This window comes from Sordaria macrospora, chromosome 1 (assembly GCF_033870435.1).
Source record: "Sordaria macrospora chromosome 1, complete sequence".
Classification (NCBI taxonomy): domain Eukaryota; kingdom Fungi; phylum Ascomycota; class Sordariomycetes; order Sordariales; family Sordariaceae; genus Sordaria; species Sordaria macrospora.
The window spans coordinates 8,911,724-8,927,316 of NC_089371.1; the positions used below are offsets into that span (position 1 = coordinate 8,911,724).

Sequence of the window (15,593 nt, forward strand, 5' to 3'; positions counted from 1 at the left end):
GACTACATCTCCGGATCCGTGGTATAAACAGATAGGCCACAAAGAGGTGGTAGAGTATGATGATGGAAGTCGAGAGACATGGTATGTGCGCGCTCTTATTTCCCTATATTTTTTCTTAGCATCCATAGGTATGCCATCCTCTGTCTTCTTTTCAATTTCCCACGCTCCCTTTTTACAAACCTATCCTTTTACTACTTTCCTTCCTTGCTGGTATCTCTCCCTCCTCTTTTAGACATTTTTTTTCTTTCCTCTGCCATGTTATCTGTTTCCCAGCTAATAGCATCCCTTTTTACGAGCAGTTTCAACGGCGGAAACCCACCCAATTGGGCCAATCCTACCCAAAGCTATGTCTTCTCGCCCTCCGGCTGCATGACCATGACCATCACCCTCGCACCTTACGTCACGAAACCACCGGCAGCGGTAACAGGACCAGCACAATTCGTCAATATTGGTTGCCGGCCGTTCTACGACGGCAAAGGCATGGCGTGGGATCATCGGAATGTGATTTACGCGGCCCTGGATATTCCTTTGGCTACCCCGACGGCGGAGGCGGACGCGGGAGGGGGAGGAGGAGGAGGAGGAGGAGGAGGAGGAGGAAAGATGATGCTGGTGGAGACTACGACTGTGCAAGTGATCACATATAACATTGCTCCCAGGACTTCTTCCACCGGCGTTTCTTGGAGTACCGTTACTGTTGGCACTATGATCACGATAACAGTCCCTCGCCCTACCACCCAGGCATCGCCTTCCGCCGTTCCGTCGATAACATCACAAAACGGAATACCGGGTCAGGATCAAATGTCAGCAGCAGCCAGAGATGACGAAGAAGAGCAAACGACGAAACAATTCGATCCATCCGGTACTACCACTGCCGCTACCACCGACAGAAGCTCTCGCACTTCCAACGCCATTCCGACGGTCACCGACACTAGCATACCCGGGACCGATACTCCTATATCACCTTTCCCATTTCCCTCTTTCCTCATGCCCTTCCCCTCTTTGGTTATCCCCACGGTCAATACCATCCCCACCAATACTGTCCCCATCGACAATTCTGGCGCCGAAACCAACACTGGCACGGACAATGCCACTCCAACTGACGATGTCAACAGTTCCATGGAAACCGGAACTGATGGCAAAAACGCAGAAGATGGCGGAGACCGAGACATAACGGTAAAATACGACAAAAACAAGAAATGGATAACAGCTGCTGTGGTGATGGGAAGCATCACCGGTGGGATCTTCGCTTGTCTTGGTGGTTGGTGCGTGTTTTCGAGGTGGTATATTAGGAGGGTGTTGAGGGTTGAGAGACGACGGAGTCCGAGTCCGGGGTTGAGTCCGGGGTCGTTGTCCGGGGAGTATGACTCTGAGGCACGGGCTGGGGTTGGTGGCGGTGGTGATGGTGGTACAAGGGATGGTTCCGCATCCAGTTCTGCCTCATCGTCTGGTACTGGTAGTGCCAGGGGTGGGCTATGTGGCTTCGGCTCCTCCCGACTTAAACTTCCCAGACCTATAACCGTCCTCATGGCCGGCATAGCAGGCATCACAGGCTTAACGCACCAATTAGCTCGTTACTGTCCATCCAACCTAGTCAGGCTCGTTCGACGCGCAAGATACGGACCTAAGTACTCCTCTTCATCCTCCTCCCAAGAGGATCTAGAGGGAAGAATCACTCAGGGGCAGGGTGCCGGTGATGATGATGATCCCTTCCAAGACCCTCCTTTGTCTTTGTGGCAACAACATCAAGAGCTTCAAGCGCTTGGGTATAAAGGTCCTAGGGGATTGCTTGAGAATGGCAGGTGTGGGAATTGTAGGGATTGTAATAAGGAGAAAGAAAAGGAGAAGAAGAGGCAGAAGAAGAAGAAGAAAAAGAATGAGGTGAGGAATGAATCAAGGAAGACGGTGGGGACGACGTCGCAGTTGTCGATTATTGATGAGGTTACGGAGCCCGGGAGTAAGAGGGGGAGTAGAGTTAAGAGGGCGTTGTCTATTGAGGAGGTTATGGAGGGGGTGGCTGTGGGTGTGGAAGATGATGGAGGGGAGGAGGTGGATGAGGATGTCGAAGGGCACGAGGAAAAAGATGAGGGTGGAGAGGGTGTAGGAGAGGGAATGGAAGGGGAGGTGGACGAAAAAAAGGAAGTAGGTGAGGGGGTAGAAGGGGACGCAGGAGACGAAGTGGAAGTGGACAGTGAGGAGGAGGAGAATCTAGGAGAGGATGCAAATGAGGAAAAGAGAAAAAGTGGTGGTGTGTCCAGCGAGACTGAAAAGGGAGAAGAAGAACGAAGGAGGGATACTTGGCCTGTGTCTCCTACCACCCCCGCATCTCCAGGACGACTACTGCTGCTTTCTGCGTCCCCTAGGTCACCCAGTCGACTACTGGTGTCGCCTGCACCCGATGACGAGTGTGCTGGTAGTATAGGTAGTCGTAAGTCGGGTGAGACGGTTAATGTGTATATAAAGAGAGGGAGTGGCGCGAGTTGTTTGAGTTTACCTCTAGGTGGTACTTCCAGCAAGAACATGGAAGAGAGAGAGAAAGTTGAGGTGGAAGAGGAGGTGGAAGAGGAGGTGGAAGAGGACGAGAAAGAGGAAGAGGAAGTGAGGTATAGTTGGCCTACGTCGCCTACGTTGCCGAAGATAAAGGAGGCGAAGAAGATGGGAACACGGCTGTCGATCATCGACGAAGTGACTGAGCCGGGGAGTAAGAGGGTTAGCGGTGTTGAGAGCACTTCCACCGCTGTGGAAAGCGCTTCGAGTCCTGTGGAAAATATCGCCAGTCCTGTGGAAGAGTTGAAAGAGGAAGTGGAGGTAGAAGATCAGTTGGGAAAGAGACTGGAAGAAGAAGAGCAAGAGGAGGCCGAAGACCAGACTGCCGAGGAGGTGAAAGCCACAGAGGAAGACAAAGTTGAAGCAGAACATCAAGTGAGGGATAGTTGGCCTTCCTGGCCTTCGTGTTCTGCATCGCCTTCATCACCTCACGCGCCTCACTCGCCTCATCGCTTACTGGAGCCGCCATCTGATAATGATGATAGATCGGCTGGTAGTCGTGAATCCGGGGAGATGGTTCATATATACTTTGCACATGGGATTGGCGGGGAGTAGGTACATCATGGAATTGGTAGCATGGTAGCATGAATAGATTGGAGAGTAATGATAATTACTGTGATAAACAGAGAATGCTGGAGGATATCAACAAAGTTGATGGTGCCTGACGAGTAGTAGCTGAAAGATAGTCAGCGCAAAGTGAGTGCGATCGCAAACTTTAATTGTCAGGTAAGTGGTTACTCACTGGCAGAAGAGTAATGAGAATGCCCATTGATCATAATGGAAGGACATCTCACCAGTGTGATACCATGCTTTCTTTCACTTTCAACGATATGAAAGTTGAAGATGAAACTCGTCCCGTTCAGTCGAAGCCATCACTTTTTCGACCAGGAAGGACCGATCTTTCTTCTTGCTCTCGTGTATACTTTCACACCTTCGGAAAAAAAATATCGCAAAGTGTGATCGGCAAACTGTTCGAATGAATGTAGTTACGCACTTCTGGCAGAAGAGTAATTAATGATAAGTGTCGATGACCATAAGAAGGACATCAGCCTGCTTTGTGTGATGCGTGACTGGCTGGTTGGGAAAGGAAGGGGAAAGAAGATGTCATCGGTTCAGTCGAAGATATCATACCTATCAACCAGGACCATCCTCACACTCCCTGTGTACTTTCACCACCTTCCAAAGGTATCGCAAAGTGTGATCGCAAACTGCCCTGTCCGCTCAGTCTTTCACCGTTGGCTGGCTGCCGACAGCTACTTTGATGCGCACATTATTGGTAATTGCCAACAACCTGTTGGGAGGCTGGGAAAGGTGACAAAACGAAGAAGGGATAGGTCGATTCTAGATTTGTCTAAACGGAAGAGTGAGAAACTGAAACCAGGGCAGCCTAGAAAATCAACCCAGGAAGGGCGTGCCAGTCAATGGGACGGCCCGCTCATGGCCACGAAACTTCCAACAAGACCAGTGCGACTACTCGAAAGGACAGAGAACAGATGTCACTCATCACGATATTAACGTTCCGAGTTCGACAATGTCAGGGCAAAGTTCCTGTTATGGACTCTTCGCCGGGGCCAGATGTGGTCGCAAACATGTACAGCAGCAGTTCCTCCATTAAAGTACACAGCGCGACCAGACCATGATTCACCAACAGCCCCAATCACCAGTCCCACTCCGTCGCAAGTCGCAAGTCGCGCGCAAACACCGATCTCTTCCCTCATCACATTCTTCCATGTTTCTTCCTCGCGTCCCAAGGTGTTCCTAAAAACAGCCTAAGAGCACAACGAAAAAAAAAGTGTGATGTAAAGCCGGTCAGACTTCCATCGAAACCCACCCTGCTCAAGCGCCCAAAGGCAAGACCTCGAAGGCAGGGTACAGATCATCGCCACTCTCTATACAGCCTCCCCTCACGGAGTGACCGCCACCTTTTCAGGCAGATCGAGAGTAAATAATATGGATCTCACTGTTGGGAAACGAGGATATGGATCATCAACCCGGGTGGGATCTGTGGCTCCTTTAGGGAACACAAAAGAGGACAAATACTATAGAAATGATTCTCCTGTTGGTGGGAAAGAAGTGTGGTTAGTAATTGTTGATGGTTTGAAGGTGGTCCCAATAGTAGGGGGTGACTCACTGAAGTATTGTCGACATGAAGAAAAAAAAGAAAAAGAAAATCGAAATAGCGGGAGGAGGGACGAGATTTTATACCCTCTCTGAGGGAGGGCAGGTGGTCTGTGCACGAGTGAAAATTTGGCGCGGCGGGATCCACCCGCGGCAGACTTTGCCGGTTGCCAAACTCCGCCACCGTTCCGTTTGCTTTTTGGCACCGGTTCACGCCGGTTTGCAGCGCTCCATTCTTCGGATTCTTTGGTGGAGTCGCCCGGCGCCGGCCCCGGTGAAGAGCTATGGAAAGACTTGGCATCGTCGAACCTGACGTCCATGTCATATCATGTCGAGTCTACCTATCCTCTTTCGTATAACACTGACTCCAGCTGCCATGTGCATGTCAGCGTCGCTTGCCATGGAAAATTTGTGCCAGCATAACACAGAGTGACAGAACCTGTCTGGTCTCAGTCTGTCAGTTGGCCTGGTTCGTTGCCCCGTTCAGGCAGTTCTGGTTCAGATGATTCAGATGATCGAGATGAGGCCAGGTATTTGGCTCTGTTTCCCCGGGATTGTTTCCATCCTACCCAAAACGATGACATCGTTGATACCCCGTTTGCAGGTCATCCCTACAATATCTCCTTACTATTCAAAGGCGCTCGGCGGCATCCGAGGAAAAAGAAGAAGTTGTCCTACACCTCTGACAGAATCCAGATCACAGAAGATGTTCCGTCTCGGATATCTTAGGTATAGGGTATAGTGCCTTTCTGTTCCCTTCCTGGTAGTTGGACGGCTTCGCCCCGGCCTGATGATGTCTGTGACACTTACCCCAGATGGCCGTTTGGGAAAGTTACTTGATGTGGGAGTCTTTCTTCCGGATGAACTTGCTTCAAGGTGCAGGTCAAGAAGTGCTCTTCGAGTGTAGATGAGCAACGACGGAAGGTGATATGAAGATCGGCCACTGTGTCTTCTTTGATGTGTTTCGGGGTAAAGGGTGCGAGCTGTGCTTGAGAGCGTCGTGTCCGGTCTTACCATCGCTTTATCAAGTTCTGCCAGGAATGGCAATGTCTTGGGGTCTGAACAATCGTGTATTCAACCATGCTTTGTCCTGTTACAAGAATTAGGTTTGTTCGTCCCCGTTGAAAGCCAAAGAGGCAAAGAGGTCAGAATCCGATGGCTTTGAATCCCATTGTCACCGTAATCTTTTTGCCCCATGTGGACAAGTTCCCACGCTTACCCTCGATCCGGATATTGTACGGATGCGCAAAGCCATACATCGACATTGAACAATGCGACAAAGGTACTGTGCTTTTAGGTAAATGGTAAACCACCAAGCAGACCGACATGTCAGCTTGAACCGATCAATCCCGTGTTATCCCACCATTTGCAGCGCAGCGCAACGCAATGCTGACTTTGTTCGGAATACGCAGCAAGCAAAGTTCCACCGTCAATAAGATACTTTGGGCTCAGCTCATGGAAATAGGCATTGGACAATTCATCATCCTATGTCCTGACCATTGACAGCAGAAGGGTGCTGTGGTGTCTCCGTTGATTCGCCATAGTGTCAGTAGTTGGTATTCCTATCGTCGTTAGTCTGCCACTAGTGCTCAGTTTGACCGTTAAGAGATAAGAAGCTTCTTTCGACGCCCCATGAGGAGAAGATTGGGATAGTCCTCTATACTAGTTCAACGCATGTGACGACTTGGACACTGTTAGATTGCTAGCCGCCTTGACTAGCCAGGGGCAAGACACCATATCAAAATGTCGTTCCGGCAGTTCATCGTGATGTGTCGTCGTCGACTTTTGCAGTAGTAGTCAACGATAAGAGCCCAGAAGGCGCCACAATAGCAAGCCGCCCATTGCTTTTGGGAGGAGGCTTGCGTTGGCGTTCTGGGGAAAGAACGGGGGGCTTGGTGGCGAACCGATTTGTTTCTTTTTGCAGTACCGTGCTGGGAGATCCTGCAACTGTATGCCGAGACAGTCTTGAGCCATGTAGCGACTGATGTCTAAGGTGAGCCAAGCAACTCTTGCACACCGACCGAAACTGGAAACCGCTCGAAAGTACTTGGCAACTTATACAGTGGAGGGAAAGGTTCCATCGCTCTCGTCGTCCAGCGATGTTCCAAGGCTGACAGGGCTTGCGCAGCTGAGGTTGGATGGTTGAGGAAAGACCTGCCGAATTCCGCACCGACACCAGATACGTGATACGCTCCCCCGCGGTCAACTGCAGCCCAGACCGTGGTAGAGTTCATTTTGGTTCGGCAATGCCGCCGTGGAGGCGACCCAAATGCTCGGTGAAAGCAGTCTTTAAGGTCACCCATCCTGTGCCGGGCGATCGTCCAGTGTGATAGCTCAAGGCGGATTGGTTGATGCGGCTGAACGGGTTAAGAACGTGCTCTGTTGTCAATCAACAAGCTAAACTAGAAACCTTGTGCAATCGGGCATTGTGATTAATCTCATCCATAAGAAATCAGGATGACAGAGGAAATGGCAGCCGCAGGACTTCAGCGCCAAGCCGAATCAAGAACGATATCCGACACTGGAAAGCCATACGATGTTTGGAAATGTTGGGTGTAAACTCGTGCCATGTTTGCGTAGCAAGGTAGGATAGCAGCGCCAGTAGGATGCAAATTGGGTAATATTGAAAGCAGTCAGACGGTGTAAGTCCGATGAAGCCTCGCACCACCACCGCTGAGGATAATGCCGGCCAGTGTCTTGAAGGACTGCATATACTTTCATGGAAGTCATCCTACAGTCGGCCGGTCGGCAGGCTGAAAGATCCTTGCTTGAAGTCAGATCATACCCCGATACATGTTCCACGAAAAGGCCTTGAGACATGGTGACATCTCTTTCCTCCGTGGTAAGGTCAAATCGGGACTCAAGAACTTGGGATACACCAAGTCGGGGTACGTCCGCCACCAAAACTGTCAGATTCAGCCTTTGGACATCAAGTGCAAAGTTGTGACAACTGTGCGTTATGCCTTGCATAGAGCAGTCCCATGTCATCAAGAGAGTGCCATCGTCGGATACGAGGTTTCCGGGCAACAACGCATCACGGTGTGGAAGTGTCCGGGATGGTTGATGGGCTTCCTGATATAGGCATCCGAAAGGAGATAGGATATGATGAGCACATTTGAATGATTGAACGACTCTGAGTAATAGGTTGCTTGGTGATAAGCCATTGAGGTTGGCTCATGGCAATAGAGTCTTGTGATTGGTCTTTGTGTGACCTAATGGTAAGGTAACTCTGACTTTGGAGGCTTTTCCTATGGGTTGCGGTCAGAGACGCTGGTCGTACAAGGACTGACTTAAGCGGGCCGTTGGTGTATGCCGTGGAGACAGCTACAAAGACCGGTTCATTCAGCCCTTTCAACCCCATCTGGGTATGCTGTCAGGTCATGCCAAAGACAGGACGTTTTGCGGGGGGCTAATGATTGTTCGGTGGTGATAAGAAGTGATAAATGCGATAAAGATAGTAAGCGGTTATTGGGCCGAAGGATGCTTCCCAAAGCGTGTGGGTTACACTCGAGAGTCGACGCCCAACTCCCTTGTGGTTGATGGCAGGTTGTTCACGATCCCAAGTCCAAGGTTCAGGCCACTGTATTGTGGATTGATGGGCCTCTTTCTTCCGTTAAGGTTGGCTTGAGCGGCCTTTGACCAAAAATAGGAAGAGTGGTACAGAAGCCGTAGGGGAGACAATTCATTGGTTGCGTAGTTCATCCCGGAGATTTCTCCTTGCTTTTGGCGGTGCCGAGCCGTGGAATATGGCAAGATGCTGATTGTGCAGGGCTGGGCTCTCGTGATGGACATGTTGACTTGACCGCCTCGTGCTGCGTGGTTGAAAGTGCGAATCGTATGCAGTCCATTACCCGAGATCTTGCAGTTTGTTTTCTTGCGGCGTCAGTTCTGGTAATGAGGAGTGCCCAGATGACGATTCGGACTTAAAAACCACTGAGGCTGACATTGAAGTTCTTGGAGATGCTTGGCGAGCATTCTCTCTTTGGAGCTTTGATGTGCTTATTTCCCATGGAGGCAGTCCAAAGCGAGATATCGACAACAAGATGGCGCCCCTAAACTTGGCGGGTGAAGCAAAGTTCAGCTGACGGTTCGCCCAAGAACTTCCTCATGGGTCAATGGAAGGAGTCGTCAGTTGGTGATGGCGGGGTTGTTCGAGCAGCTGGAAGCCTCGAAGCGCCGGTGTCGCTGAGAGGCCCCGCGTTCAGTAACTAAGGTATCGATCGGCTGAGCTTGGGTTGCGCTTCGAGGTATCATTATTCTGTGAAATTGGAAGAGAACGAGTATTGTCAGTCGATCTGTAGCACAGTTATCACAATTGTTAGGATGAAAGTGATGAGAGTTGCAGAGAGCAAAAAGAGCGATTCGAGAGAGGAGAGTCAGGTACCTTGAAGCTTGCACGGACCCACCACTCCTTCACAAGGTGGGGCAAGAGGAACAGCGAAGCTCTCTTAACCCTAACCCCAGTGTGACCACAGTACGGCAACGCCATTCTGGATCAATCCTTCACTTGACAACCACGGTGACAGGAAGGTGTGGCAGAGACAACCTCAAGCGACGCTTTCTCTTTCAGCGAGGTCCGCGGAATGCTCCGGTTTGAGGTTTCATCGCGGGCTCGTTTGATCGACGTTAAACCTTTTCGACTCTTTCAGCTCTTTTCGGAAGCAATAGTCAGTCACAGATTGAACGGAACAGGCGACACACTTTAGGTGACTCGAATCTGGAGGAGGATGGTATCAGGAACCAGGACGGCCAACAGGACGATCGCGAAGAGCGAGATGGCGTTGCGCCAATGCCCTCTTTATCACAACAACAGTGGGATTGTCCGGGCGCACGTGGGTGTTGTTCTGTCATAGGTTGGTGTTCCGAAAGATTTCTCTGGACCATGAGCGAAAATTCGACGAAAATCAAAGTCCGGGAAGGCACATCAAGTGCAGAAATTTCAGGATTGGAGGAGATACCTGACGGACTGAAATCTGCAAGGTACCCGGTACTACCTAGTACCTTCCCCGCTCGTCATGATGGGAGAATCGCGGTGTGCCTGAAGGAATGAAGAAAGACAATTTGGGAAAGAGCGAACGCCTCTCTCGACCGATCGGTCAATGAGCAAGAGCCCGGGCTTCAACTCTGGTCACAGGGCATGGAGCCCTCCTTCTCTCCTGCCTTCCACCGTCTAGAATTGGATATATTCGAGACAATCAAGACAATTTGATGGGCTGGGCTGTTCTGTGGGCCGAGACACTCACGCCGGTCAGAGCTCTGTCTTCAACTTCCATTTCTCGGCACTCAAGAATGTCTTGCAACACCAATCTCCACCACCATCGTCAGCGCATCACCAGATCCATGATCAATCAGCAACTCTGCGCCACAGGCGACCCTCGGCTCTGAAATGGCGGCACAAGGCCAGACCGCGAGGACCATTGTGTTTCCATGCCAATGATACCTTGGTTAGCCATCCCGATGATGGGAATGCCCACATTGGCCCATGGCTTCAGAGGGCTTCGTGTGGCTTGTGGTGGCACTCTGGAAAGGCTGACCCAGGCAAGTGTTCTCAGATATCTTGATGCAACTCGCCATTGACTTCCTTTTTCCTCTCGCAGGGTTCTGGTCAGGGTCCGAAGGTGATCGTAGAGGGCTGAATCCTCGAGGATAGGATTGGTCACCGTGCAAAAGCCTTGGATACCACCCGAGTATCTACCCTTCACATGGATTGCATGGGGGTGGTACCTCATCGGTTCCCATCAACTTACACTCAACCACTCGCCGCACTCATACAACTCAACCGGGGTGATACGAGTCGACAACAAGTCGGCCTCGGTCACCCTGCTGCAGTTAATCTCCACATCAACTGTTACAAAAGTCCGGCTTTACTGCATGGAAAATCGGCCAGCCGAGAATGACCCGATCCTGCCATGACCTTTCTCCAGCTTTTCTGGTATGGAAGCGAAGATGGAACAATGACATTTCCAGGTTGTAGTGCAGCCGTTGCCTCGCTCACAGCAGCAGACCAGCACGGCAGTACAGTATGATGCTGACCGTTGAAGACCGTCCTGGTGAACAAATACTACCTTGGCGACCACTCACAATGAGCTTGGACTTACACACCCCAGGCCACAAGTGTGGTAACACAGCATCAAACGCCTATCCGCCGACGACGAAACTCACTGTCTCGCGAGTACTCCTGCCATGCGGTTTTTCTGTCGTGTAGATTCGGAATCATGCTCACCCACTGCTTGGATTCCACTACACCGCCGCGAGTTCATGTACCTTACCTGAGCTTACTTATACGGATCATGCCGTACTCGCTACACCCACCGGCTGCTCCCATGGTGCCGGCTACACCACCTCTGCCAATTCCTCTTCCCCCTTGCATTTCCATGAGCGAAGATGTTTTGGTGAGGACACTAGCGGCTCCCAGCGGCGCCCAAGTGAAATGGTCAAGAAAAAACCATCGCCTTATCGCAATCCATGTTGGCTATTTGGGATACAACGCTATTTACAAACATCTTCCCTTGTACGTATGTTCCCCCAAGGCTGGCCCAACACGATGCTACCCTCGTCCAACCCAGGGGTGTGTTCCTTGGCTGAAGTATACCCCTGTCGGGATCCCCTCCCTTCCCCCAGCTCCATGTCATGCAAGCAATATGGGCTGTGCAATATCGCCCATTAGCAGCTCACACTTCTGGTACGATGAGGTGGCCGACACCACACTGACACTTTGTCTCTCGGCGCTCACATGGCAGCACGAGACAACCATCCATCATCCCACACCAAGAACTTGGCTTTTCGCTTACCGGCAACCACCACGAAGGGCCGCAAGGGTACCTGTCACTCTTCCGTTAGGCTGTTCCAACCAGAAATATGAAAAAGTCACTGGTACTTCGTATTTCCATTTCTTATTGTCATGGTTTGATATCGTCTAAAGCTGTCAGCCACAGTGTTACCTGGCAATGGCAGATATATAGCCATCATGGCCTCTGTCACTGTTATTGCTTCCTCCATGTTCGCTATCCCTTCTCCTTGAACTTGTTGTCGTACTGGAGTCCGTCATAGGACATAACAGTTGCCCATCATGAGGGCTATTCAAGCGGGGACCGTCTTAACATCCTTTTTACTATCTTCTGTAAGCTTCATCCTCGATATCTACTTTGTCCAGATAAGACCAATGGCTAACCATGTACCTAGCTACCATTTACACTTTCTCAACTCGTGCTACCAAGCGATCTTCCAGGCGTTTGGGAATATGATGGATGCTATACCGAGGTCGACCGAACCATTGGCGCGGCCGCCTATGCCGACGATGAGGATATGACCAATGAAGCTTGTATCTCCTTCTGTACCGCAAGAGGCTTCCAATATGCCGGAACCCAATACGCACAAGAGTGTTACTGTGGTGAGAGCATTGCCTCGACTGCCCTCAAGCTCGAGGATTCACAATGCAACATGGCTTGCAAAGGAAACGCAACAGAGCCTTGCGGAGGCCCTTCAAAGCTATCCATCTTCTACAGCTCTGCCGCTGTTGGACCTCAAGCAAACCCTGGTGTCAATGGCTTCTCCCATCTTGGTTGCTACTCGGAGGGAACAACGGGTAGAACCCTTACCTTCGCTGTCGGCACCATCCCAGGCGCAACCATGACGGTGGACAAGTGCACTGCCGCTTGTAATACTTCTGGCTACAAGTACGCGGGTGTGGAATTTGGTGGCGAATGCTGTAAGTTCTCTCGAAGCTTCCTACAAACGAGCCCTGCTAACTTAAACAGTCTGCGGCAATCGTATTTCCAACGGAGGTGCCCCTGCCACCAGCGGATGCAACATGCTTTGCAACGGCAACACCACGGAGTTCTGTGGTGGTGGTAATCGCCTGAATATCTACATCAAAGGAGATCTCCCGCCAACCTCTACCGTTAGCGGCATTATTGCTATTCCATCCTCAGCCGTTCCCGAGCCCCCAGGCCCCGCCCAACCAGCGTCCGTTGGCAACTATGTTTGGTACGGATGCCGAACCGAAGCCACTGGCAACCGCGCTTTGAGCGCTGCTGTTTCCGCGACTGATGAGATGACACTCGAGGCCTGCAGCGCCTTCTGCTCTGCCTACACCTACTTTGGCGTTGAGTACTCCCGCGAATGCTACTGTGGAAACAGCTTCAACGCTGGATCGGTGGCCGCACCTGACTCTGATTGCAGTATGACCTGCGCTGGTAAACCCTCAGAGTATTGCGGTGCTGGAAACCGATTGTCTGTCTATGCCAAAAATGGCACCGAACCACCGAGCACGACAGTCATTTCTAGCTCTGCTGTCCCATCTTCATTCCCCCAAGCCACTGGCCTTCCGGAGGGTTGGGCTTATAAAGGTTGCTGGTCTGAGGGCACCACTGGTCGTCTGCTCAACCACCAGGCCCCAGACAGCCAGACTAATTCTCAGGTCGTCTGTGCCACCTATTGCGCCTCAAAAGGATACACCATCTCGGGAACCGAATATGGCGTTCAGTGCTTCTGCGGAAACTCCCTCTTTAACAATGGAGCGAAGATCGCGGATACCCAGTGCAGCATCAACTGTCCAGGAAACGCAAGCCAAAAGTGCGGCGCAGGTGATAGACTCACCATCGTTGCCCGTGGCGAGCCCAAAGTGGACCTCCCTCCAGCTCCGAAAGAGACGGTGGGTGACTGGAGCTACAGTGGTTGTTATGAAGACAACATCAACCAGAAACGCACCTTCTTCTGGCAGTCACTTTTCCCCAATGTCATGACGCCTAAGATGTGTCTCGATCGGTGTGCCGAATACGGATACATGGCTGCTGCCATCGAATATGGAGAAGAGTGCTTCTGCGGTGATCCGGCCAACATTGAGACATCCGGTGCCACTAAGCGCCCTGAATTGGAGTGCAATATTGTCTGCCCCGGTGAGACATCGTCCATCTGTGGTGGTGGTAACCGCCTCACAACCTACTTCTGGACCGGAACACCCTTTTACTCGTGGGACTTTCCCCAGGATTACCGGGCGGGCAGATATGAGCTACTTATTAACGGCGTCACCGTCCCCCTGATGGCATCTGAGACCGTCGAAGGCAAGGTCAACTTCCTTTCCAAATGGGGAACCGGTCCTGCCAACGAAACAGGTGCATACGAGCTTGATCTTTCCAAGATCGGTACCAACGCTGCCTTCCGTGAGCTTCATCTCAAGACTGATGTCTTCTGCGCCGGCGGTGTGACCTTGCCAGACAAGGTGGGCCGCCAGCTGACCGTTGGAGGTTGGTCTGGGGACTCTACCTACGGCACTCGTCTGTACTGGCCTGGTCACGACTGGGAGGAAAACGTCAACGAGCTGAGCTTGCAAGCCGGCCGCTGGTATCCCAGCGCTATGGTCATGGCCAACGGCTCCATCTTTGTCATCGGAGGTGAGACCGGCTCGAACGCTGCCGCCGTCCCTTCCATCGAGGTCTTGCCTTATACCGGGACCAAACCACTCTTCATGGACTGGCTTGAACGCACCGATCCCAACAACCTCTACCCCTTCGTCGCCGTGCTACCAAGCGGTGGCATCTTCGTCCAGTACTGGAACGAAGCCAGAATCCTCGACGAGAGGACCTTCGCGACTATCAAGGAGTTGCCCATGGTCCCCGGCGCCGTCAACGACCCTCAATCCGGACGTACCTACCCCCTCGAAGGCGCCGCCGTCCTTCTCCCGCAGCGCTACCCCTACTCCGAAAACCTCGGCATTCTCATATGCGGCGGTTCCAACAACGGCCCCGGTTACGCCCTCGACAACTGCGTATCCACGCGCCCCGACGACGCCAACCCGAAATGGGTCATCGAGCGTATGCCCTCCTTCCGCGTGATGCCCTGCATGGCTCCTCTTCCCGACGGGACTTACCTGATCGCCAACGGCGCCCACCACGGTTTTGCAGGCTTCGGACTGGCTAACAACCCGAACAAGAACGCTCTGCTCTACGATCCTACCAAGCCCGTTGGCTCCCGCATTACGGTAATGGCCAACACCACCATCGCGCGCATGTACCACTCCGAAGCCATCACTCTTCTCGACGGGCGCGTCTTGATCTCCGGCTCCGATCCCCAGGATAACGTCAACCCAGAGGAGTACCGCGTGGAAGTGTTCGTACCTCCCTATCTCCTCAACGGCAAGCCTCGCCCCAGCTTCACCCTTCAAAACCGCGACTGGGACTGGGACCAGAAGAACATCCCCTTCAACCTCGGGTCGGCCGCTAAGAACGGCGCCATTACGGTTACGCTTCTGGGTTCGGTATCAAGCACCCACGGCAACTCGATGGGTGCCAGGACACTCATGCCGAACGTGCAATGCCAGGGCACCAGTTGCACGGTGGACGCACCGCCTAATGCACATATCGCACCGCCCGGGTGGTATCAGTTCTTTGTGCTGGATGGAGGGGTGCCGGCTGTGGGCGTGTATGTGAGGATTGGAGGGGATCCGGCGGGACTGGGGAATTGGCCTAATAGTGATGGGTTTTCGAAGCCGGGTGTTTAAGCATATGGGTTAGGTCATGTTCGAGGATTTGGTTTTTTCTTTCCTCTGATTGTCAGTTGGGTATGGATGTTGACTGTTGATATTGATGGGATAATGTTTCATGAAATGGTTTGATGATGCAGAGAGGGCGTTCGTTGGATCAATCGTATATCAGAACATGTTGGATATCCATGGTAAGATCCGCATTGCTTCAATCTTCGTGGTTTCTTTCCTTGATGCCCGATTTTTTAGCCACCTTTCACTCATGACACCGGTCTGTGAATGACATCTTTCTTTTGGCGTAGGACTAGGACCACCACAGTACATGAGGTTGATGCCAGCGAGATAGAGGACACACGACAGAATACGGACATGAACTACACACTATTCGTTTCTAGATGTTTTTCAACACTAACGCAGTCATTTGTAGTTGATCTTGTTCTGGTTCTTGCAT

The 15,593-nt window shown here is 51.8% G+C and overlaps 1 protein-coding gene across 1 annotated transcript; it reads left to right on the forward strand.

The window, feature by feature from the left end:
• Positions 1–11,576: 11,576 nt before the first annotated feature.
• SMAC4_04850 (uncharacterized protein) lies at positions 11,577–15,593 on the forward strand. The gene is made up of 3 exons (XM_066090194.1): positions 11,577–11,782; positions 11,845–12,370; positions 12,420–15,593. Exons 1-3 carry the CDS (start codon positions 11,732–11,734, stop codon positions 15,158–15,160), a joined length of 3,318 nt encoding a protein of 1,105 aa, XP_065945921.1. The 5' UTR covers positions 11,577–11,731; the 3' UTR covers positions 15,161–15,593.

What these genes read in the sequence shown, in the direction of transcription:
- SMAC4_04850 (XM_066090194.1), top strand. Translation starts at nt 11,732, where the DNA reads ATGAGGGCTATTCAAGCGGGGACCGTCTTAACATCCTTTTTACTATCT. An exon ending in CATCCTTTTTACTATCTTCT is followed by an intron (nt 11,783 to 11,844) that starts GTAAGCTTCATC and finishes CCATGTACCTAG; the next exon opens with CTACCATTTACACTTTCTCA. An exon ending in GGAATTTGGTGGCGAATGCT is followed by an intron (nt 12,371 to 12,419) that starts GTAAGTTCTCTC and finishes TAACTTAAACAG; the next exon opens with TCTGCGGCAATCGTATTTCC.